Here is a 25,206-nt window from a genome sequence, read left to right as displayed (position 1 = left end):
GCCTACGGAAAAGCCAGTATAATAATGAAATGCAAAATCCAACTCTTCGGAAAGCTATATCTCGGGTAAATAGGGCCAGATCGGTGCAGGACCAACTCTCCCAGGATCGTGAGGATCCAGACTGCCGAACGGCATCAAAATCTCGCCTATGAAAATGAGGCCGATTTTTGGCAAATTTAATGATGTAACCATCATGATTTTTTGCAAAAATCGTGGAAAAATGGATGTCCCTTTTTCCGATGGCAATCGATTGTCAGGACTCTCCCGATCACGAAAAGACATGCCGCACTCCGATCGGCTGACGGATAGCAGAAATATAGCCTACGGAAAAGCCAGTATAATAATGAAATGCAAAATCCAACTCTTCGGAAAGCTATATCTCGTGTAAATAGCGCCAGATCGGTGCAGGACCAACTCTCCCAGGATCGTGAGGATCCAGAGAATCAAACGGCATCAAAATCTCGACTATGAAAATGAGGCCGATTTTTGGCAAATTTAATGATGTAACCATCATGATTTTTTGCAAAAACCGTGGAAAAATGGATGTCCCTTTTTCCGATGGCAATCGATTGTCAGGACTCTCCCGATCACGAAAAGACATGCCGCACTCCGATCGGCTGACGGATAGCAGAAATATAGCCTACGGAAAAGCCAGTATAATAATGAAATGCAAAATCCAACTCTTCGGAAAGCTATATCTCGGGTAAATAGGGCCAGATCGGTGCAGGACCAACTCTCCCAGGATCGTGAGGATCCAGAGAATCAAACGGCATCAAAATCTCGACTATGAAAATGAGGCCGATTTTTGGCAAATTTAATGATGTAACCATCATGATTTTTTGCAAAAATCGTGGAAAAATGGATGTCCCTTTTTCCGATGGCAATCGATTGTCAGGACTCTCCCGATCACGAAAAGACATGCCGCACTCCGATCGGCTGACGGATAGCAGAAATATAGCCTACGGAAAAGCCAGTATAATAATGAAATGCAAAATCCAACTCTTCGGAAAGCTATATCTCGGGTAAATAGGGCCAGATCGGTGCAGGACCAACTCTCCCAGGATCGTGAGGATCCAGAGAATCAAACGGCATCAAAATCTCGACTATGAAAATGAGGCCGATTTTTGGCAAATTTAATGATGTAACCATCATGATTTTTTGCAAAAATCGTGGAAAAATGGATGTCCCTTTTTCCGATGGCAATCGATTGTCAGGACTCTCCCGATCACGAAAAGACATGCCGCACTCCGATCGGCTGACGGAAAGCAGAAATATAGCCTACGGAAAAGCCAGTATAATAATGAAATGCAAAATCCAACTCTTCGGAAAGCTATATCTCCTGTAAATAGGGCCAGATCGGTGCAGGACCAACTCTCCCAGGATCGTGAGGATCCAGAGAATCAAACGGCATCAAAATCTCGAACTGTCGAACGGCTTCAAAATCTCGACCAGAATACGCGTGGTTGAGGGCTTACCCGAACACACGCTGAATGTGTAAGCCCCCACAATCTTCTTTTGCCCGCTCGACAAAGTTGCTGGTTGGTGTGTGGTCCATGCCCTGGGTCGCTTGCCAATGATGGAAGCCCATCCCCCAGGGGCCAAGGTAAATGTCCTGATGTCCAGTTCTCACGTGCGCAGTGTCACCATTTCTGGCCACTTTATGGAATATAACTCCACTGACAGTGGCCTTCGTAACTTCCAGCGCAACTTTGTATTGGAACTGCAATAGAGAAAGGAGCAAAAGATAAAGGAACCTGTGCCAGTTGACCACTTGAATGTCTTCTCGCTGGCGTGGACGCGTAGGTGCTTCTTTAGTCCAATGCTAAGGTGCAGCCGTTGAGGGGAAGGGGCTCTGTTTTAGGAAATTATGTGGGCATGGCTAATTTTATATATATTAAATTTGTAGTATAATGTAATATTTTATAATATATTTTTATTATATATTTTATATACATTTTATGATATTGCTGGTAATATATTCCACGGAATATAGAACTTGAATTCGTCAGTATATTTACGGTATATTTTGGTCTATTTTGGTATATTTCTGAGGGCCAGACTGATAAATAAATCCGCGGTCACATTGAAACGTACAAAAAACCATAACAAAAAAAAATAATTTAAGAAATTTCAACGTACGAATTAAAATGAGCGAGGCTGGTGTGGCTGTGGAGACGGAGGCTACTACCGAGAAAATGGTGGCCAACAACAAGATACACTTCTCGAAGGAGGTGAAACAGGTCATCGACAAGGTGAGAAACCGCCAACGCCGCAAAATACCTTATACTAGCGCAATGCTGTGGGTCGGTTTTCAGGTCCTAAAAACGGAGGATCCTATGGATGCACCCGACTTCAACACCGTGGACTACATCAACCAGCTGTTCCCCAACGAGCAGTCGCTGGTGGGCATCGATGAGACCATACAGAAGATGCAGTGCGAGGTGTCTCTGATAGATGACAACATTCGATCCGTGGTGCGCGGGCAGACCAATACGGGGCAGGACGGACAACTGGCTTTGTGCGAGGCGCAGAAGGTGATTAGTTCCCTGTTCAGTCACATTATCGACGTTAAGACGCGTGCCGAGCGCACGGAAGAGATGGTCAAGGAAATTACGCGCGACATCAAGCAGCTGGACTGTGCCAAGCGGAACCTCACATCGGCCATTACTACGCTGAATCATCTCCATATGCTGGTCGGAGGAATCGAGAGCCTTAACCAGCTGATTGAGCGACGGTCATACGGGGAGATTCTGAATCCCTTGCAGGCCATCACAGAGGTTAATCAGCATTTCCAGCAGTTCTCCGACATTGAGGAAATCAAGGTGAGTGCTTATGGATTTCTCTTTGAACCTTATGCATCCATGCATACATACTCTTTTTGCAGAATCTCTCCCAGAGCGTAGACAAAATACAGGTGACTTTGGCGCAGCAAATCACCGAGGACTTCAAGGAGGCGTTTGCCTCGAAGCCTTCGGGCCAGAAGCAGTATAGGTTGGGACTGAATCAACTGGGGGATGCGTGCAAGGTTATGTCCGTGCTGGATCCAAAAGTGAAGAAGGAGTTGCTCAAATGGTTCATTGCCCAGCAGCTGGAAGAGTACATGCACCTATTCCATGAGAACCAGGACATAGCCTGGCTGGACAAAATCGACAAGCGATATGCATGGCTCAAGCGGCACCTGCTAGACTTTGAGGACAAGTACGGACCCGTCTTTCCACTGGACTGGGAAGTTTCAGAGCGCATAACCGTGGAGTTCTGTCGGCAGACGCGCGAGCAGCTGTCGCAGATAATGGCCAAGCGGAGCAATGAGATCGATGTTCGTTTGCTACTCTTTGCCATCAACAAGACGCAGGCCTTCGAACAACTGCTATCAAAACGCTTCACGGGAGTTACTCTTGGAGCCACGCCCGCGGAGCAGACGCGTGTGTTGGTGCCGCCTTCTGGGGCAGATGCGCCTGTCGCCATCTCTGTGTTCCATGACCAGATCGGACAGTGCTTCAAATCCCACTTGGATATCTACATACGCAGCATCGATCGGAATCTGTCCGAGCTAATGGACAAGTTCGTGGAGATGTCCCGGGAGCCGTACAAGTTCGCCGAGGCCAAGACCACCGTGTACCCCAGTTCTGGAGATCTGTTCGTGTTCTACAAGAAGTGCATGGTACAGTGCAATCAACTGAGCAACGAGCAACCCATGTACGACCTGGCTCTGGTCTTCAAGAAATACCTTCGAGAGTACGCCGCAAAGGTGCTCGAGGGGAGCACCCCAAAGCTCGTTCCGACTACCACCAGCAGTTCCATTGGCAAGAGCGTTTCTCTGCTCACCCGCGACATGCAAAACCTCTCTTCGGCTGCTGGCCAGGTGTTCCACAACTTCCTCAAGGAGGGCGATACGCAACGATTTACACGCGACGATCTCGTGAGGATCTGTTGCGTCCTGACAACTGGCGAGTACTGCCTGGAGACGGTCCAGCAGCTGGAGGACAAGTTGAAGGAGAAAGTCACCGCTGGCTATGTCGCCAAGATCGATATGAGTGAGGAAAAGGATGTGTTCCATCGGTAAGTGCTCCTCTCTCTTTATACGTTACAGAATGCAATGCTAATATTATATGATTTTTTTCCGTAGAATAATTTCCAACTGCATCCAACTGCTGGTTCAGGATCTGGAGGCTGGATGCGAGACCTCGCTGCAGGCCATGGCGAAGGTGCAATGGCAGCACATCAACAACGTGGGAGATCAGAGCGCATTCATCAACAGCATCTGCAGCAACTTTAAGCAGACAGTGCCCACCATCCGGGACACGCTAGCCAGCTCACGTAAATACTTTACACAGTTCTGCCATCGCTTCGTGGCCGCCTTCATTCCGAAGTTCATCAATGTGCTGTACAGATGCAAGCTCACCCTTTCGGATGGCTCAAATAATGTCTTGGGCTGTGAACAGCTTCTCTTGGACACGCACTCGCTGAAGACGGCGCTACTGGAGCTGCCTTCGGTCGGGTCGAGTGTGAATCGCAAAGCGCCCACCAGTTACACCAAGGTGGTGGTCAAGGACATGACGCGGGCCGAAATGATTATTAAGGTGGTCATGACTCCAGTCCAGCCGCCAGCACACTTTACGCAGCAGGTGCTGAAGCTGCTGCCAGACATCACCATTGCAGAGTATCAGAAGATTCTTGACATGAAAGCGGTCAAGCGAGTGGATCAACTGCAGCTGATAGATCTCTTCAAGCACACGGCGTCGGCGGCAGCGGTTAGTGGTCTAATTGAGCCAGCCGCCAGCGGCGATGAGGACACCCAAAGCACAGATCACACTCATCCGGGAGGCATTGTTGATGATGCCGAGCCAGGTGCCTCGAGTGCCACGGGTGATTCTACAACGATCACAACGACAACCGCCTCATCCGCCACACCCAAGCGGGCCTTCATCTTCAGCGTCGGCAGTTTCACGGGCAGTGCGGACAAGAATGCGGATGGCAGCTCCCAGACGGGCATTCGGAAGCTGGAAAGTTTGCTGAAGAAACGCTTTCCCTAGTCAAACTACGAGTATTTGTAATCCCTTCTGACCCATCATTCCATTAAGTTCTAGCAGCACCTTTGAGTTTGACAAAGTTCTTTAAAGTTTCGATATACATATGTAGTTATCGCATGTAGATTTAACTGGAAAGAAAGATAGCATACCAAAACCAATTCCAATTTATGTTGTAATCCACTTGCAGTTCCTTAGGTCTGCCCTGAACTTATCGTTTTATATATTAAAATATGTTTGTAAAGATGTAAAGATTCTTTTCTTCGAATAGTTGATTTTATTGTAGTTTTGACTTCTTAGTTTTTAAACACAAACTTATCTCTGACTATGCTGAAAGTTGTATTCTCATGGTTTACGTTCATGTTCATGGTACTAATGACTAATGCGTTGGTTTAGATGCTAGATGCTATAACTAGAACTAGAACTAGGGCTGCGGTGCGATTGCCGTTGCGGTCGCGATTACGATTGCGATTGCGGTATCTCGGTTATTCTATGTACATGCAACTTATTATCCACAAACTGATTTTTGAGCGTACGGTCTAGTTTGAAGATCTTTTGAAAGTGTTCGCATTGCGCGCAAAAATACAAATCTCTAAACAAAAGACTTAACACACAAACTTAGGCGTACCCATAAGGCGGTAGTACTATCTTCATTAAGTTATTATTTTATATTCTATAGATGTATGTATGTATGTATGCTTTGGTTTAATTCCAGCACTGCAAGAACCTAATCCACGAATCTGAAGCTGATGCTGAATACGAGTGAATATGACTAATACGCAGTCGGGGGTCGGTCTGGGACAGCATTCCAAGGCCAGTTAGCACTTTCCGGCTAACTGCCGCCCGAAGCTGTCGCTGAGGGCCCGTGGCTGTACAGGGAGTGGGCTACGGTAGGATTTACTCATAAATTTAAATACACAGTATTTACAGAAGTCGAGTAAATGTCTAGGGCTAGTGGTGGGGTCGGGGTCCTTCGTCTCTGGTACCTAGACGGACACAATTTTGCTGGGATCCACCTTCACGCGCAGAAAGACGGTATTGTCCTTGATGAAGGGTCGACTGTGCAGCAGTTCGTGCGAGATGAAGCGGGGAAAACCGAAGCCCAGCTGGTCGGGCTCGTTGGAGGGTCGCTGGAAGTTCTCCCAAGTGGGATCGGGTACAAAGGACTCGGCCACGCCCCCTTGGCCGCTCTGGGCGCCCTGCTCGAACAGCGTGAACGTGATGGAGTGCGAGAAGGGCCACTTCAAAAGAGCATCGTACTCTCCGGGCAGCACCTTAATGTACACAGAGACGTGGGTGTTCTCGCCGGGTCCGTTGCCATTGAGGAACATGGAGGCTTGCAGCTTGTAGCCGTACTGGGAGGTGTAGAAGGGCGGCGAGACCAACTCGAGGCCGTCCTTGCCCCGCGCCTCGGTCATCTTGGCCGACCAGTCGGTGATCTTCCACAACAGGGTGCCCGTGTAGTTGATGGACAGCTTGGACACTGCCGACTTCAGCATCTGGATCTGCTGGCCCTGGCGCGAGCTCAGCGCTACCATCAGCGACAGATGAGCCGCCGCATTGCTCTCCAGGTGCGCCTCCAGCATCTGCCGTGGGCCCTTGAAGCGGCATCCAGCCTCCTTGAAGCTACAGGCCACAGCCAGCGACTGGCACTCATCGCGCAGATGCGCCTCCAGCTCTCCGCGGGCAATCGGACCCGCATCGCAGCGCTGCGGACAGGCCAATGGAGCCCTTGGGCACTGGGCCGCATGAAGCGGAAGTGTGTCCGCCGAGAACTCGCGCTGGCAATGGGCACAGCGGCGGAGACGTTTCGCACAGTCCTTCGACTTGTGGAGGGTCATCCGCCCGCGCAGAACTCTCTGTCCGCACTTGGCTTCACAGTAGACTGGCTCCTGGCCACAGCTACCGTTGTGTTCCTCCAGCCCGGCGCCAGAGAACTCGCTCTGACAGAACTCGCATCGCGTGCGCCTCATTGTGCAGGTGTACTGCAGATGATCGGTCATCATGATCCGTGGGATCTGGGCGCCGCACTTGTTGGGGCATTGAGTGGCATCGTGCTTACAGGCATTGAGATGGCCCTTTAGCTTGCGGAGCTCATCGGACCACTTGCAGCCCTGTTTGTGGTGGATGCAGAACACCAGGGAGCCCATGATGTGCTTGGGATCTGGACCGGGATAGATCTGGAAATATAAGAAAGGGAAATTCGGAGATTAGTCATCGTTCAAGATGAGATATATTGGAATATATGCAGGTTGATATATGGACACGATCTATACATTGAATAGAAAACTTTCACACTTTCGTTTGGTATAAAAAACTTTGCTTTACTTTGCTTTGAAATTTTCCAAATCGTTGCCAAAAACCCATCTAAGAAAAACCGGCTTTTCAAGTGCGGAAGTTGGACGGGAACTGTTGTGATCTGAGTGGTTCCTCCCTCCATTTATAGGTGACTGGAAATCGCCTACAAAACCCGATAAGCAGCCCTCGAGGATGCTTCCCCTGCTTATCTCTCGATCAACCCAACCTGAATGATATTGATTTTCCGGCTACCTGCTTTGCACCTTGTTTTTCCTCTTTGTTCCTCTCGTTCACGGTTGTTCTCAACGGAAAAAACCCGTCAACTATTTTACACATGAGCGATCATGTTCTTAGGCACACCTAGACAGACACTTCCTGTCCTGTCCTCCCTGTCCTACTGCGACGTTGCTTCTAACGATCATTTTGGGCACTCTCCCGGACACTTGGACTTCATCTTCATCGGTTGACTGCCTCTTGCCTATAAGAACTGCACCCGCTTTTCACTGGCTCCCCAGTAGATATCGTTTTTTTTCCAACTGCAATTCTGCATTTCTCTTTGCTTCATTTTCCTTTTAATTGCAGCTGGGGAATGGGACCGAGGAGTGCGACTTCACATCCGGCAGATTAAAATAATACATTGCGTTGTTGTGCGAAAATATTTATGAGTTGCATGCCACAGCCTGTTGCTGGCTGAGTGCCTGGATTCCTAATCTAATTACAACGCCCCCATTCTGGGCTCCGAACCATGGATACATATGGATTTTCGACATCTAATATCTGGGTAATCATTAATATGAGTAATATATACAGATGGGCAGAGGACAAACCAATTCGGGGAATATGCCAGCACGAGAGACTCTTATGGTAGGCGCCCCCTAACGGCTCCGTGCAGCTCCTAAGCGAGCGTCGCGACATTTCCGGTTGACTCTTTTAATTGACCTTATCTGCAGTTTTGTTCATGGAGTGGGGGGCGCCCAGCCCCAGCCAGAGCGTGGCTTGACTTTTGATAAATGAACATGTCGCTGCATCTGCCCCCGGCATGAGCATGGGCATGGGTCGGGGCATGAGTCTGTGGGTACCCAACTCCCAGAGAAAGAGACAACTTGTAGACGCGACATTAAAACGAAGATATAATAAGCAATTAACACATGAGCATGGGGCAGGGTGCAGGGGGCAGGGGCCGCAGCAGAGAGCCAGAGAGAGATACAGTCTCTGTATGGTTCAGTTGAGATCGGATCCCATGTGCGTCCGAATGGGCATAGAGTATAAAACAGAGAAGAAGTAAAATATAATACATACGAGCACATATTTCTATGGAACTGCCTTTTGCTGGTAATTTCATTTAACGTGAAAACGAGTTTTGTTTCTGTTTTATGTCAACTTTGAGACCATTAGGCGCTGAACTGTAGCATCGAATTTGAACTCTCTAGAGGGCCATGGACCAATTACTCGTATCCATTTGAAATGAAGTTTGAATGAAGCTTGAAGCCACCCACAGCTTGGGGCATGGAGGAAGTAGCTGCCACTCAACCTCAACTGGAGATACCATAAACAAATTGTGCTCATGTTTACACAAATATTCGTTGCCTGTTTCATGTCGATGTTTTAATGAAGAACATGGATATGGAGCCGCAGCACCCGGAGCATAACGGAGCAGCAGAGTCAGAGATCAAAAGATGGTTTCTCCTCCAACGGTTTGTCAACGAATACCGACTGTTTACAGGGAAACCAAACAATTATAAAGCAGATGAAGTTTTCTTTAGAGGCAATTACCAGCCCATGCCCTCTTCCTTGTCGAGGTTAATTTACTTTGACTTCCACTTCTCCGGCGGAGTGGCTGAGGTCGTTTGCTGCTTGATTATATAATATAATAATATAATTATATGACTTTAGGCAACTTTTGCTTTTCTTTAAAGTGCCAAAAAGTAGCAGAGAACCGCGAGTATTTCCTATAATTATGAAGCATTATTCAACCGCCCAGAGACCGTCATTCCATTTGATTGGTTCTTATGTAAAGCTCTAAACAAATCCAATTGAAATTCCACACGAAAGCGTGGCCAAATTTCATGCAGAGGAAATACGAGTACAACAAAAAGAAACTATAAAACTATATAAAATAAAAAAAAGAAAGACGGAGAGACAGATAGACACCAACACCAAAATCAAAGCAATGTTCAGCAAAATGAAAGTGGAAACACAGAAGAGATGAAATAAAAAGAGTGAAGATCATTATTTATGGACAACGGCAGCCGCAGCAGTTGCCGGATTGTGTTTTATTTTTATGGGGGACGGGACCATCTCTACCCCTGGAGTCTCCTGGAGTGGCAGCCGACGATGCTCCACTCCACTTGGGTGCACTTTGCAGCACTGCGGCGGGGCACAGCAGATCATAAAAATTAAGTTAGATATAAGCAGGAAAACAATTTTATAATTTTAGACATCGAATGAATTCGATTCCGTGTAAGACATGTGCCCGTTTGCCCGATCTCTCTTGGCATGGGTCTAGTCTACTTTCCACCTCCTCTCCTTCCAGAGTAGATCCGAACAAGTTCCCATAAAGTTCAAGGCGCTCGTAGACGAAGAAGTTTGTTTTATTTTTAAGGCTTTTATGGCCCCAGCCCCAGCCTCAGCCTCAGACCCAGCAGATCGGGGAGGTTTCGGTTCGGTTTCGGTCTGGACTGCCTTCAATCAGCCAGCAAACAGCAACCCATCCCATGCCAAGGCGTTGTTTATGCTTCTGTTGAAAGCCCCAAAGGGAACATTTTTTGGTCATGTTTTTATTAATAGACAAATTGATCTCGGAAGGCACTTTCATTTGAAGGGTGGCTCGTTTTGGGGGGAGGTAAGAATTACTGATTTATTTGTAGATTTATTTAAATTATCTTGAAATTAGTTGGGGATTTATTGTAATTGTCTTCTTAGCCATAAATATGATTAGAAGTGATATAACATGAGCTGTAATCAATTGATCTGTAGGTACATCAATAAATGATCTATATGCACTGCCAATGGAAATGTTTTATTGCAAAGTAAAGCTTTGTGAAACAAATTAGAGCTACATCTGATTGTATTCAGTTTAATAATGAATGGTCATGAATAATGATCTATTCTTTTAGGGTAACACGATTTGTCAGTCGCTAACAGAAAGATCATCAATGCAATCAACATCAGTGGGATGCCTGTGGAGTGGGGACTTAGCACCTAAGGCCCCCTCTGGGCCAACTTCCGTTGCGTCTGTTAACACACAGAATTTCCTAACCAACATTCATTTGTGTCCCCAGCAACAGGGCAATGTACTGGAGAGGGAAATCTTGGCATGGGCCCAACGATGCCTCTGGCATGCTTTTTATTTGGTACGTGAGCATTGGAATTAGTTTTTTTTTATTTGGAGTTTCTGGTTGGTGTTTGCCCAAGAAATTCTCAACATTCATAAGACACTTTGTGGGGGGGGGGGGGGAGGGGTAAGCCATTAGTACGAGCAGTATCAACAGCATAAGCTCTATGAAAACTGTGCTAAATGTCTTTGATACTTTTATTTACCCGCAGCTGGAGCTCTAATTAGATCGCTTCTGGCTGTTTGCCTAAGGCCAAAACTTCCCACGACAGAGCTTCCAACTGTTTTGTGGTCTGCCTGCCTGCTCCCTGCTCCCTGCTGCTGATGATGTTATCGAGTGACCCAATAAAATGCATCGATACCTCCGATGCCCGATGCAGCAAAAGTGCAGCGCTGGCGAATTTCCATGCGAAGCGAGCGAGCAAAACAGCTGATGCGCAGTTTTGTGAATTTCACAAAGAAAAAACTCGGTCTCGGTTCGGCTTGTATGTAATTTCAGCAGCAACAGCAGTAAATACTCGTACAACCAACATCATTCAATGGCTGAGCCAAAGCCAGAGCCACAGCCAGACAGCTGCAAAAAAACGAAAACATAACATGGCCAATACCACAAACTGGTTTCACCTGAGCCCGAGACGGGGGGCGAGAAGGCTCAGAGCAGCTGATTTCCAAACAAGTAGACAATGCTGCTCCCGCCGTACCTCTCTGCACCTGCCTTTGCCCATGGAAACAGCAGCCATCGAAGATGTGTGTGTGTGTGTGTGTGTGTGTGCATCTGATACCCTCACAAAGAGTACTATCACTTTGAGCAGATGTCACAGGCACAGGCACAGGCATGTGCTCTGGATCAGCATCAACAGCCATGTCCTCGAGCAGGATCGGGATTAATAACACACATTATTGCTGTACTGTTGGTAATCATAGAGAAGCCTGTGCTGCTTATACTCTTCCTGTTAATCATGGTGAATCGATCGTATTTTCCATTGACAGTGCTCTCATATCTAGGTTTATGACTACGATCCCCTGATGTTCTGGATTTCCATTGCATTGTTGCCAGACTTCAGAGGCAGCGTTCAGTACTAGTATTTTGCAGGCAGGTGAATTTTTGTGCAGTGCTGTCATTATTTTGGTTTTTGTTGCCTTTGGCAGCTGCTGTTTGGTTGCTTGGCTCTTTGGTGTCTGTAAAATGCGGGTCTGACCTTTTTCCGCTGCTGTTGTTGGCCCGAATAAGCAGCTGCCGGCCGTCTGGACTGGGACAGGAAACGACAGTTAGCCAGTGGGGTCGTCATACTCTTGTCGAAATTCTTGCCGGCATTAGCAATAATTCTCGCAATTCTTTCGCATTGACAAGGTCCCCGGCGAAAGAAAGAAATCTGTTGAGTCAGCGGCGGGTTCGGCGGGTTCGGTGGGTCTCAGAGTGAAATGTGTCATTATCAACGGCATGCTAATCGAATGCTAATCGAAAGCGAAATGTAAGGCATTGCTAGAGCACATTCTAGGCAGGCTTGGCATTGGCATCCGTTGAAAGTGTGGGAAAACCAACAGGATCTGTTCAGATTGTGGGAATCTGTATCTGTCTGTTCTCCACTGACGGAAGTGCTTCGCTTCTCTCGAGCCAGAGACAAGAGGTAACGGCCCATAATTGAGGAATACTTCGAATTCCAACTGGGATTGTGGCATGAACTGGGAAACTAGATGGGGCAGTCGCAGCGGCAGCGGCAGACGCCCCCGTCAGTAATGTGGCTGGTGTGGTGGCTTAGTTGGGGCAACTGGTTAACTTTGGCCAAGGATGTTTGTACTTTGCACCGTGGCTGAAAAGCCGTTGGGCAACTTTTCCAGATGCTGGCCCAATCCGCAATCCACATCGTTAGTCTAAAACGCCGCTGCAGGCCAAATACTTGTACGAACCAAAACAAGAAACTTGTTTCGCTTTTCGCAAATGGCAAATATGCGCTACTCTGACTTACATAAGCTCTGCTGCTGTGCCACTCTGCCACTTATCTTTTGTATCTTTTGTTTTTGTCTAACGGTCTGCCGAAGCGCACGGGCTACGGGCTACGGGCTTTTCAACTTTGCCATTTGCCGCGGATGCGTCGCAGGCGCCACTGTTGTTGCTCACGATTTTCCATTTCCACTCCACGAATGAAAAGTGTGGCATGTTGCTCAGCGCCACTTTGTCGTGCTCTATGGGTGCGGCTGGGCCTCCGATGAATGCAGCTCGTTTTATGGAGAATCCATTGACCATAGAGAATGTCCAAAGGGGGTTCGCAAAAGAATGCCAACGAGGTCTGACCATGGTCTACGGGGGTTCTGATTGCTGCACAAGATCCGCATTCTATCGCATACTATCCCAAGAGAATCTTAGTTTAGCTCGGATGTAAATTTAATAAAAAATCCCCGAATCTTCCACGTTTTCAATGCAATCAGAACTTCCACAAAACGAACAAATAGTTTCTAGGTATTCCCATGCCCATTCCCTGGTTTATACTCCTCCATAGTTCACTCGTAAGCCTTTACCCACAGAGTCGGGGCCTTCGATACCATGTGGAGCCCTGGGTACGCGTAATTGTCAGCCACGTTGTGCACATGTGTGCATGTGTCGCCCAATGATGTGTACCCAACCGACCCGACTCTCTCTCTCTCTGTCTCTGTCTGAGCTGTCCCTGCTGCACATCCCATATCATACTCCATACCATAGCATTCCCTTCAGGGCTGTTCAAGCGTGTCTACATCCTGTTTGCTTTTCGGATTTTTATTTCAATTTCTTCTCCGTCCGACGCGTTGTTTTATGTCTATTTTCCCGGCCATATGTTTGTCAGGCAGGGGTTTCTCTCTGGGCGGGCCCGGGCCCGGGCCTCTGTTCGGGCTCTCTCTCTGAGTGAGCGGCATTTTGTCAAACAGCAAACAGCAAATTGTGCAAATTGCTCTCAACTTGGCCATGAAACAGTGGGGACTCTTTGTAATTGCATAGCCTCAGATCGATCAGATCGATCAGATCGATGTGGTGGAGTGGGCACGAATATTCGATAGTTGAAATCAAAAAAACCCGCTTATCTGGTGTGGAAATCCGTATGCCCCGCGCTATCAGTTTGGTTTGCTTTCCCAGTTGGTCTACATACGGGTACGACTACGGGTATTTGTTTTACGAAACTGATGAAACTGATTGATTGATAATGGTGGTAAGTGGCGGCTAAGCCCTGCCTGTCCGGCCATATGGCCCATTCAACTGGGTCAATGAGCTTTATCAGCATGGAATGCACCGATGATAGGGAATGCATGGCATAGCTTTGCATAGCTTTCATGTTGTCTTTGCTGTTTGCTCAGCTGGGGATTGCCAAAACAGGAAGTGCCCCAAGGGGGAGAAAATACTCCTCGTACTATCTGCATTTTTTTTGGATAACTTACAATCTGTTCCAGTTCCGTTATGGGCATATTGTTGTTGTTGTTGTTGTTGGTGCCATTGCTTCCTGGCGTCGGTGAACTGTGAGAATTGGCCGAAGAGGAGTGCGACGAGGACACTGTCGATGAGGAGGACCTCGAGGTGGCACAATGGTTGTGCGTCTTGTTGCGTGGCGGCGTCGGCGGCGGCACGGGGCTGGCCAATGTGGAGCAATCCTTGGAGTTGCGGTTGGGCGACAGGCGCGAGGGAAAGCTCAGCGTCTTGGTCCACTGGGCCAGGCTGCGTACCATTTTGGTAGATCTCCGGTAGCTCGTTGGTAGCTTCACTTGGTAGCTTGAAACTAATCCAAAAGTGTTTCAATTGGCAAGTCTTTGCTTTTTCTTTAGTTTGTTGTTATTGATTGTTTCACTGCTTATAGGCACTGTGACATGATAACTTTAGTTTGATTGTTGTCTGGTTTTCTGATATCACTGATTTCAACTATTTCAAAACTTGGCGAAATTCGCACGGCGCACGCGTATCGTTTGCAGCTTCAGCTACAGATACTCTATCTTCAGATACTTCTTTCCGTGAGACCGAAAAACGAACCGTTTGCGTTGCCTGCTTGAAAGCAACTGAAATGACGCAGTCGCGGCAGGCAGTGGCAAGCAGCGGCGGGCCTGGTAGCGACTCCACACACACACACACACACAGATACTTCGCTCACTCACACAATCATGGTTTACAGTATATAGTATCTGTATCTTCGGGGGTTGTGCAAGCGGGACAACAGTCGTTGATCAGCTCTGGCATTGCACTTTCGAGCGAGAGAGCGAATATTGCATGCCTACAGCGGGGGAGAGTTGTTTTGGAGACAGAGAGAGACAGAGTGAGAGAGAGAATGCCAGAGAAACAAAGATGAATGAGAGAGACTGGACTGGTGGTTGAAATCGGACAATAATAATATACTGTTCATACGAAAGCGGATACTTTTTGCAGTACATCAAATCTAGCAATTCAAATAAATAGTAATTCAATGTTTCCATTTGCTGAAATTTATAGACCACCTTTGGTGGGTATCTTTCGATTCTTTGAATTGTGGTTTTTGTTAATGAAACATTATTTATTGTATTTATTTATAGAGAAACTAAAGGCTTAATTTTGAGTGTTTTTAAGAGATTTTATAAAACAATAGAAGGAAAGCAAGCAGTTTTAAATTAACAATAGCTATATTTTTCAGAGTTCAAGATGCAAATAAAATATGACTCTTCATTTTGAGCCAGTTTCAAGTGAACATTTGAAATGTTTGTACCACATGTTCCTCTATTTCGGCTCTTATTACATATATCAAATTTTCCAACCGATTTGAAATTCCTCAATCTTAAAGCGTTTTCCAAGCCATTTTCCTAAAGGTACTATACATTTTTAAGCGATTACTTCCTCTTTTACATGTGCTTTGACCATTTCCAATTTATCTCATCCTGTTAGTGGGGGACTGGCAACGGTTTCCACTCAATTTGGCAACAGGACATATTACGGATGCAGTAATTGCTATATTTACCCAATAGTCGAACACCCAAACGGAGGTCTAATGATGCCAGCTATGCATTGGCGGTGCAATTAACCAAAGGGCCGCACCATCTGCTGGCCAGGAGTCGGTCGAGAGGGGCTAGAGGGATGTCGTTTGGCCGGGCAATTACAGACCGAACGCACTTCCGTTGGCCGCATACCAGAGAGACCCACGCAAACCAATACACAGGCATGGACCAGCCCACAGATACACACACAGACACAGACCAGACCCATACAGGCAGCATAAAAAACCGGCAACAACGGCCTTGCCAAGGTTGACTGAGCATGTTGCCGTTGCCGAAAAAAAGAGTCATAAAACCAAGAAAAGTAGTTGCTGCTTCTTTTGGCCAAGTAAGAGCATCGGGAGAGTGGCAGCAACAGCCAGAGAGAGAGCTGGCTCTGGCTCTCTCTCTCTCCATCACTCTCTGTTAATGGCCCGAAAGCCGCTTAGAAGCTCAGAGCCATCATTCCGAATGGAATGAGTTCATTCAGCCTCAGCTTTGAGCCGAAAGTTTCTCCAGACTGACCAGATTTTCCAGAGCTCGTGATTAATTGGTGCGTCTCCCTCCGCCTCCTGCCCCCAGTATAACTGTTATTATTTTGGTTCGTGTTAATTCCATTTTGCTTTTACCGCCAAATATTCGTTAGCATCTTGCTGGCACATGTCGGCCATGACAGATGCAGATGCTCTGGGTCTGTGCCTCTCTCGTTTTCCCTGGCCAATAAGTCGTCCTTTGCCTGGAACATGTTTCTGCCAGATCCTGTGCATTCCTGTTCGGTCCTGTTCAGCTCTCTTCTATTGTTCTCTGGCCTAGCAAATGATACGCAGCAGCTGCATTTGGCTGGCATCGAACAATGCGCTTATTGACAGTATTTCCAAAGGTGTCGCACAAAAGAGGATCCGATCGGTCTCATACCAAAAGGATCCTATTCTGCCATGGGTTCTTGTGTTTGAAAATATGTCAGATGCTGTGTGCAGATTTCCGGAGTTCATTTGATTCTTTTATCTACAGTTTTTTGTTGAGAACATATTGAATTTTCCTAAATACGCAAATATTTTTTGTTTGATTTTCTATTTCGGTTTAAGGATTAAACGCTTGAAATATTTAAATTTTTGCTTAAATAAGATCTTTTCTGATATAAAATTTGTTCTTTTCCGACTCACTTACCCAATGTTCTGTCGAAATGCACGTATAGGTGCGATTATGCAACATTCAACTTCTTAGTTGAATAAAAGTTAAATATTCCCGTACAAAACTGAACTGTTTCCTATCCAAAAACGTTCCCAGATCAATTTTCAAACTTGAATCCCCATTAACATTCACATCCGTTGTCTGGCGCAGCCACCAATCAAACAGAAATTTGCCTAATTAATAGTTCAAGATCAGAGAAAAGTCGGCGGTGATGTAATTTGTATATGAAATTAAGTTTCGGTGGCCCTCCGAGAAGGAGGAGTCGGAAGGCGTGCGCCTGACCATTAATCTTGCATAAACATTCAACATTCAACATTTGTTCAAGAAATCATAACAAGCTGGAGATCAAATATTTGTGGCCATCCACTGATAAGTCCCCACCGTTTGGCTTATCAGGAGGCTGTTAAAGTTGATGTTGAGGCTGAAGACCCACAATCAGGCTGTCAGGAAAGTCAGTCTGTCAGGGAGTGAGATGTGGGGGACCTACCGTAAAGAAAAGAGTTTCTAATGGTTCATTGATTTGCATTTAGGTGGGGTTCAGAGATCTTTTACTTATTCCGATGGGTGTGACCGAAGCTGGATTCCGATGGCTTCCTTATCTGGGTCCCCGGTTTCAGATGAAAACACAAAAGTGTTGGCTCTTCTTATCTAAATTCCCGAAAATTCAGTTGTTGCTGCTTGCTGCTGCTGCTTCAGCACATAGCAGGGCCTTTTGTTTATAAGCAAACAGTTTTTTTTGTTTTCCAAATCAACACCTCGGGTATCAATTACCCGGAGGGAGACGGACACGGAGCATGATATACACAGAAAGAGACCGAGCGACAGATCAGCATGAATCACTCGACTGGCCGGACTCTGTCTCTGTCTCTGTCTCTGTCTCTGGTCTGGTCTGGTCTCCTCTGTGTGCGTTTCCCAGCCCGAGATCCGCTTAGACTCGCTTTATCTCCAGTAATTAAAGTGTGACCGACCCTCAGACTCTGCTGCTCCCTGCAGTCGGCACATACCCGGGCAAATGTAAATCTTCTGTGCTATTTATTTATGATCTTTTATGATTTCCACAGTTGGACCAAGGCTCTGAACAATAAACGGCCTGGGCAACCGCACACGCCGCTCTCCTCCCGATCCAGTCGAAGTCCTCGTTCTCGTTTTCAGGTCTCTTCTCCTTTCGGTTGCTGGTGCTCTTGCTCTACTCCTGCATTAGTTGCGGATGGTTAGCAGTGCAAAAAAGAATCACGAGGTATAGTCTGCGATGTACTTCTCAGAATAGGCCCGAGAGGTTCGGCTGATAAAGTAGCAAGATTTATGGAAAGAGAGGCAAACAATTGTAATTATATTTGCCAAGGCTGTAAATGCAGATCGGGGTATTGATTGACAGCTATAAACAGCCCTAGAGATAATAGAAAATAATAACTACAAACTGTGGCAACAAAGATGAGACGTAAATGCTGGAGGTGTGATTCAGATTCAAAGTGTAAAATAGAAATAGATCCAACGATATCTTCCTATATCTCACTTACTCATACTTGGTTTATGCATTATAACTTTGGAAAGCTGTTCTGCAACTTACTCTTATCCAACGAATCTTTTAGATAGTTATAGAACTACTCATATTTCCTAATGATTTGCGACCTTCTCCTGCACCTTTCACCCAAATTGAACAATAAATATAAACTAATTTGAGAACTATTCTCTGATCCCTTATTAGAAGGTAAGCGTGGCGCATACAGGGATCTTAGGTTGCCCCAGAAACGGCGGACACCTGCCACACTCCCTCACAACTTCATTAGAACCATCGCCTCGCCCGGAATGCCTCGCTTGGGCTCGTTTACTTGGAGGTGCATGTAAATATTATGGAAGTCCGAAGAAAGACTCATAAAGGAACACACATATTTGTGGTGTTTGCTCTGGAAAATTATGCAACGGAAACAGGTGCAGCGACTGGTATGGCAGCGATTGGTGCGAGTGACACTCGCTTCGTTAAACGCGGGGAACTCGCGGGAAAAGGCTGGGTGCAAGGAAAACTTTTGGACCGACAGTGGGGCTGTTCAAAGGCCGTTCACTTGTCCAGAAATTCTTGCTCCGTTCTGGCAACACGCAGCTGACTAATCACCCATGACTCAGAGACATGGAGGAGGCGTGGAGTGGAGGATGGGGTTCCATGTGGCACGATAGCTATTACAGAATGTTACACATTTATTACCCGAGAAACAGCCTGGGACCTGGGGACTGGGACCTGGGATCCGCGCCGCGCCGCGCCGCGCCGGAATGGAATCCAATTCGGTTTAATCAAAGTTCAGACACGTCCAACTCCAGAGTGTGGGAAAATTTCCATTGCCTGGCGGAGTGCACTTTTCGTTGCGAATTTTCCTTCCTTTTTGGAGCGGGGAAAAACAATTTTCACTTCAAAGTCGTCTCGCTGTTTTGCTTTGCTTGTGCGCCTCTCATTTTGCAACACTTTCACCTGCTGATTTGGCACGTAAATGGGCTGATAAACACCAGACAATGACATCAGTCCCCGAGTCACCCCCGAGAGCTTTGTCTTTGTTTTTGGGAGACTATTCAAATCTCCAGAAATATCATTAATGTTAGAGCTGAGAGCCACTGGGAAGAGGTTCTGCCCACCGTGGAAGTTGACGACTCTCCACTCCCCTCCAAACTTCGCCCTGGGCTTGGACCGTGTTCGTTGACCTCATTTGTGGTTTCTTCGTATCTGTCGTGGTATATTTTATTTTTGCCAGTTGAATTCACTTTCAGTTTTGAGCTTGGGCTCGGCTTGGCTCAGTTTTGATTAAGTTGTGTCATGCAACGTTGATTTAATTATCATCAGCAGCAGCAGCAGCAGCCATCAACGGTCTACCATTGTGCCCCCACCTAACAAAAAACTAATGAGGAAATGCTGTGAATTTTGTTGTCTCTTTTGGGGTTAAAATAGTGAAAAGCCATAATAGAAAGTTGTTTTATATAGGTACTTGTGGAAGAAGTCAGCAAGTACATCGAATGCCAAAAAGAGAGATATTCTGCTTTACAGATTAGCTGGCCCAAAAATCATTCCATCAATGATAATACATTTATTTTTGGGCCAGAAGAATCCCCTGACTACTGCACGCTTCATTTGAATGCACTCGCGGACCTCCTGCCGTGCTACCAAATGCCACTTGCCACATGCCACACACAGGATTTGCCCAAAGGGCAATGTGTGCAAAACATCGGGTCCGATCCTGTCCCAGGACTTTCCCTGCCAAACCCAACCCGCTGTGCGTAGATAAAGTCAAGTGCGACGACATACTAATTTCCAGCTAAAAAGCTGGTAATGGCCAAGAGATTTGTTGGACTAGAGAAAACCCCAGATAGGCAGGAGAGAAACAGAGAAAGATATAATTCCTCAGTTCATTCACCAGTTTGCGGGAAAAGAATTCTTGGATGAGATTCAGGTAGAATTCGATGGGTTTGTATCTAACATTTTGTGTCTTCTTTATTTCCGCTGTATACGATTATAATAAACAAGCAGAGAAGCAGATACAGATACACACATGGAGGGAGATACAGATACAGAGATACTCGTACAGATACAGATGCGCAAAAGTTCACGCCAACAAAAGTTTGTTCAACAATCTTGTTGAGACTCATTTGGAATGCATTTTTCGCATATAAATTCAACAATAAAATTTATACAAATCATCAGCTTGTGGCGGCTGTGTGGGCTGGCATCGAAAAATTATTTAAATGCCGCACATTTCCCCTGGTTTTTGTAAACTGTGAGATTCACTCGCGATCAGCTGAAAAAGCGTGGGATCAGGCCGAACGGCCTTTTCATTTCGTTAATTGTTTGGAGCTGGAGGTACGGATTGTAAATGTCTCAAAGTGAGACCCGACCCGGACTGAGTGGAGTGCGTGCTGTAAGCCGGGCTAGTAATTTTATTGACAATTGTGCCTGTCCGTCCGCTACCAACAAAAAGAAGAAGAGTTGAAAAGTATAAACTTCTCGTGCTCGGCATGCTAATGAGAGCGGGGCCGAGTCGGGCCTGTGAGGCCTACACTATAAAACATAAAAACGCATAAAGCAAAAGCCAAACACAACAAATTCACAAAGCCAGCTGCTACTCCACACTCCATCTCCATACGCCACACTCGTACCCGAACTTCTTTCCAGTTCCCAATCTTCTCCTCTGGACCTGGGGCTTGGGGTTTGGTCATTCCATGTCACGTTATTTGAGTTGTGAATTGGCGGCTCTTGGGGCTGGGGTCTCGCTGTGGAGACAAGCCAACACACAAAGCTGCTTATTATTGTCAAAATATTCCCCGCTAGAGGAGCTCACGTTTTTAATTTTTGTATAATGTCACTAATTTATTGTACGTGCTGCACTACAAAGCACACAAACACACGACCCATCCATAGTCTCCAGTACCCAGTGCCTAGAACCCCACCCAATCCCCTTCGAAGCGACCCATTTAGGTGTTTTTAATAATAACATGAACAGATCATCAGATCGAGGTAGAGGGGCATACACCCTATACTGTTTGTAACTGTTTGCATTTTAATGAGGTCGCGAGGGCTAACCCAAGACGCGATTTCAGGCCCTAGACATGACTGGAGTCCGGGCTGCCATCGCATGTCTATTGAAAAACAGACAATTTTATAGAAGGTGACATTTATTATATTACTTATAAGTGGGAAAAGTTTTAAAAGGGTGGAAATTGTGTCAAATAATATAGCACAACTTAAAAGGATCCGAAAGTTGTTAGATGGAATAGGAATTTATCAATAGGTTCTCATAGATAGAATATATTTCCATTTGAAAATATGAAAATTGTTTCTCAGCCTCGTAAATCAAACAATTAAGCACAAAATTAAAAACTGCTCGAGCAGGTTCATCACCCCTTGAGAATGCAAAGTAAATGTAATTTATGGGCCCATTTTTGGGGACAAACAAGTGTTCCGATTAGGGGCTATCTATCTATCGGCTCCCCCGAAAGTAAGCGGGCTCCCGGTTTCCAGTTCCATTCCCGACTCGAGTCTCACACAGTAGTTTGAATCTATGGAGGAGTCTTGTCAAATATTTGAGTGCAACCAATCAATCCAAGATCCCCATTCCGATTCAGAGGCGATGCAGGCGAATGAACCGCAACGGCAGCCATAAAACCCAAGAGGCGTAGAAAAATATTTGATTTCTGATTAGGCCGCTGCAATAAAACGCAAACAAATATACGAGCGAGCGAGTACTGAGGGCAAAGAAGACTTAGCGGAGAGAAATGTTTGAGTTGAGTGCACTCACTTGCACTTTCCACATTAGATTAGCAGGAGAAACCGAGCTGAACTTGGGCTAGGGTTCACTAACTGCTATCTATCAGTTGCCGCAACTAATTGCAACATGAAACCAACTGTCAATGACGCTACTGATGCTGATGATCAGAATCAGCTCGGAGAAAAGCAAAACGTCGTCTGCCTGCCACACGCTCAACTTGAGATGCGATCCCCTCCATCTGCATCTCAATGCCCAGCTCGAATTGCTTCTTCGCCCGAAGCTGCGGTTGCAGCTCCAAATGAAATCGATTCAAAGCTCACATAAGAAAGGCATTCGAGCGTGGTAATCTGCCATTTTATGCGTTTTACACACATCTATATCTATATCTATGGCAAGCATATCTGCCAGATACATTGGCAGGCAGTGGAAGAACTGCAGTGCCCATGAGGCTTGCCTTATGTAGATCGCAAGCCAAGACTTTTGCGGTCGTCTGGCATCGAAAATACTCTGAAGTCGGACACATTGGTTGTTGTGTAATGTCGAGTGAAGAAACAGATGTGCCATAAGTGGTCCCAATGGTTCTTCGATAAGCTAATCACTATTCATTTATGTGGATATAATCCAGATCATAATGGAGTGGAGAATGGAACTTAGCCAGCAAATGAGATACGCATGAGCTTGAAATAACTCATTGGAATGAGCAGTACAATGCAGATCTTAAGTTAACTGGAGATCTTAGGTAGGATATGATCTTGATCTTAAACTGGGGGTTGTCATCTCCTGTAACCGGAAACTGTCAAGGCACAAGGAACAGCAACAATCCTTGCCCCTGATGCCAATGACTGGCTTATCACCGTGCCGCCATCTTCAGAGTCCAAGAAGAAAATTACTTTCAATTAATGCCCCGGAGCTATCAAAAGGACTACTCGCCCAGCCCAGGCAGATGTTTTGTGCTCCAGGAGAGAGAGAGAGAGAGCGAGGCAGAGAAGAGTCAGAAGACAGGCAGAAACCTGTGCGGAGGGCAGCGGCTCCATGAACCAGAATCGAATGCATCCTAGTCGGGCTGTCGAACTGCGCGCCAAATCGAGGAGGCCGATGCCTGTAACAACAAGGGAAAGGACACCAGGACACCCGGACACCCGGACGGATCCATGAATATACCCCAAGGCGATCCCTTTTGTACAGAAACAGAGACAGGGCGACAGATGTTTTTGTCTGACATTCCAAAGCAGGTCATTGCCTGCCGCCTCGAAGGATGCCATGCCATTGGATGCGGCGCGGTGCGTTGGTCCTGCCGCAGCATCTTAGCAATAGGAAAAGGCATAGGAAAGGTATCTCGAAGATACATCGGCTGGCAGCTGGCACACTTGAGCGCTCGGCCTGTTTATAAATTGAACGCGTCGTCGGCTGCTTCTGCTTCTGGGCGCGTCTGCTCCCTGAATCTTAGGCCACTGGCTCGGATTACACGCCACGCACTTATAGATACATAGATATGCATAGCCATAGCTACAGATACAGATACAGATACACGGTAGGCAGTCTCCGTCTTTGAGTTGTTTGTAAATTATGTTCCTTTGATGTGTGTGAAGGGGCTTGCTAAAAGATTTTTATTATTATGAAAAGAAAATCAACTTGGACCGCCTGGAAATTTGAGCCAGTTTTCCAGTTTTCCGCAGGGGTAAAGGAAACTTCGAAACTGCATTCTTCATTATTTTCCCTGCCCCCCTTTGCCGTCGCCCTTCACACCAATTTGTTATCCCTGGTCTTCGAAATGGCATTCTGTTTGATTAATTAGTCGAATTCTGATGTGCATTCAAGCAAGGATTCCCAACGCAGGTACTCGCAAGAATGATCTATTTTTCTAGGGTTGAAATATGAAATGTTTTCCCATACAATACTTCATTAATATTTCTTTTCGATCGCGATCCCGATCTACATAATTACAATTACAATTGGCATGGCTTATCTATGGATCAGCTTACCTCTTCGTAGGTATTCTCCCTGGAACTCGATTGGGTGCTGCTGGCTATCGAACGTCGAAACATTTCGCTGTGGAATACAAGAAAATTCAACATTTTATAGGAATATCTAATGAAATGCTGTTGATGATAATCTACGCATAAAATGTCTTTGAAAAGGCAGCTATAAAGTCAGGAGAGCCTGGATATTACACATGTTTGCACATTCAAAAGACAGACCCACTCTAAAGCATAATTTATTAATCCAGCAATCGCACCGCGAAGGGAAGAACACTTTAGGAATTATAGTAGATAAACTTGTTTCGAATAGCTGGCGCATAGACCAAGAAGAGCTGTAAAAATGCCTTACCTTAAGCGTTGGCAGGTGGTGGGCGTGTTGACAGTGAGATTGGTCCTTGAGTCGCTTAGATGGGCGATCGAATTGCATAATGTGTTGTGGCTGTTGTTAATATTCGTATTCGTATTATTATTTGTATTGTGGCTGGTGTTAGATTTGCCATTGTTGAGCTTGGTCGTGTGACCAGAGGCTGGCTTTATAGCGGCCGGGGCGGGCATCTTGCAGGGGGCGAGGGAGCGGCCTACCGCTTCGATCTGGCCAAATATGGCGCACCAGTCATTAACCAACAAAGCCGCGAGACTCTCGGGGGCTCTGGGGACACTCTACCGATGCCGATTGTTAGTGTTATTTAAACTCGTCATTTATTTTCCTTTTGTTGGAAATCTGCCCACACGGAGAGCGCCACGGCACACGAACGACTTGCCCAATTTGGTGTCTCGCAGCTCGCACACACAATTCGAATACCGAATACCGAATCTTGGTTCACGTCTCGGTATCGTATCTTATTTATGTGCATTAACTAAATGTTGCTAATTTTTTCGGTCCAAGCCTGCTCTTGCTTCTGCTGCTGCGCCTTTTTTGGCCAGAGAATGGCAGACAGGCCAGCACTCTAACATAAATCAAACAAAATCAAGTAGTCCCCGGAGCACACGACTAATTAACTCGTTTCCAACTCGTCCCCGCCAAAAAAATGATGGGGATTGTCACTAGGGAGACCATTTAAGGTGTCGCGACGATCGTTTTCAATTATGACGCAACACACGCGAAAATTTCAAGATCAGAACTCAGAATCCGTACATTAGCTATACGGATACCGCCGATACCAATATCTGTGGCGTGGCGT

General features: G+C 46.3%; 2 protein-coding genes across 2 annotated transcripts; one reads left to right on the top strand and one right to left on the bottom strand.

The window, feature by feature from the left end:
• Positions 1-2,110: 2,110 nt before the first annotated feature.
• On the top strand, positions 2,111-5,279 carry LOC6595555 (vacuolar protein sorting-associated protein 53 homolog). Its single transcript, XM_026988611.1, has 4 exons — positions 2,111-2,252; positions 2,316-2,822; positions 2,885-4,059; positions 4,127-5,279. Exons 1-4 carry the CDS (start codon positions 2,148-2,150, stop codon positions 5,031-5,033), a joined length of 2,694 nt encoding a protein of 897 aa, XP_026844412.1. The 5' UTR covers positions 2,111-2,147; the 3' UTR covers positions 5,034-5,279.
• Positions 5,280-5,284: 5 nt separating this feature from the next.
• Positions 5,285-14,638, bottom strand: LOC6595471 (TNF receptor-associated factor 4). Its single transcript, XM_026988610.1, has 2 exons — positions 14,065-14,638; positions 5,285-7,207 (listed from the first exon to the last, which is right to left on the bottom strand). Exons 1-2 carry the CDS (start codon positions 14,347-14,349, stop codon positions 6,014-6,016), a joined length of 1,479 nt encoding a protein of 492 aa, XP_026844411.1. The 5' UTR covers positions 14,350-14,638; the 3' UTR covers positions 5,285-6,013.
• Between the last annotated feature and the right edge of the window lie 10,568 nt (positions 14,639-25,206).

Source organism: Drosophila persimilis, unplaced genomic scaffold (assembly GCF_003286085.1).
Source record: "Drosophila persimilis strain 14011-0111.01,24,50 unplaced genomic scaffold, DperRS2 tig00000191-arrow-pilon, whole genome shotgun sequence".
NCBI classification, from domain to species: Eukaryota; Metazoa; Arthropoda; class Insecta; order Diptera; family Drosophilidae; genus Drosophila; species Drosophila persimilis.
The sequence above is the reverse complement of the archived record's forward strand: the minus strand, read 5'-3'. Positions and strand labels throughout refer to the sequence as shown.

What these genes read in the sequence shown, in the direction of transcription:
- LOC6595555 (XM_026988611.1), top strand. Translation starts at nt 2,148, where the DNA reads ATGAGCGAGGCTGGTGTGGCTGTGGAGACGGAGGCTACTACCGAGAAA. An exon ending in CCGACATTGAGGAAATCAAG is followed by an intron (nt 2,823 to 2,884) that starts GTGAGTGCTTAT and finishes CTCTTTTTGCAG; the next exon opens with AATCTCTCCCAGAGCGTAGA. An exon ending in GAAAAGGATGTGTTCCATCG is followed by an intron (nt 4,060 to 4,126) that starts GTAAGTGCTCCT and finishes TTTTTTCCGTAG; the next exon opens with AATAATTTCCAACTGCATCC.
- LOC6595471 (XM_026988610.1), bottom strand. Translation starts at nt 14,349, where the DNA reads ATGGTACGCAGCCTGGCCCAGTGGACCAAGACGCTGAGCTTTCCCTCG. An exon ending in TAACGGAACTGGAACAGATT is followed by an intron (nt 7,208 to 14,064) that starts GTAAGTTATCCA and finishes TTATATTTCCAG; the next exon opens with ATCTATCCCGGTCCAGATCC.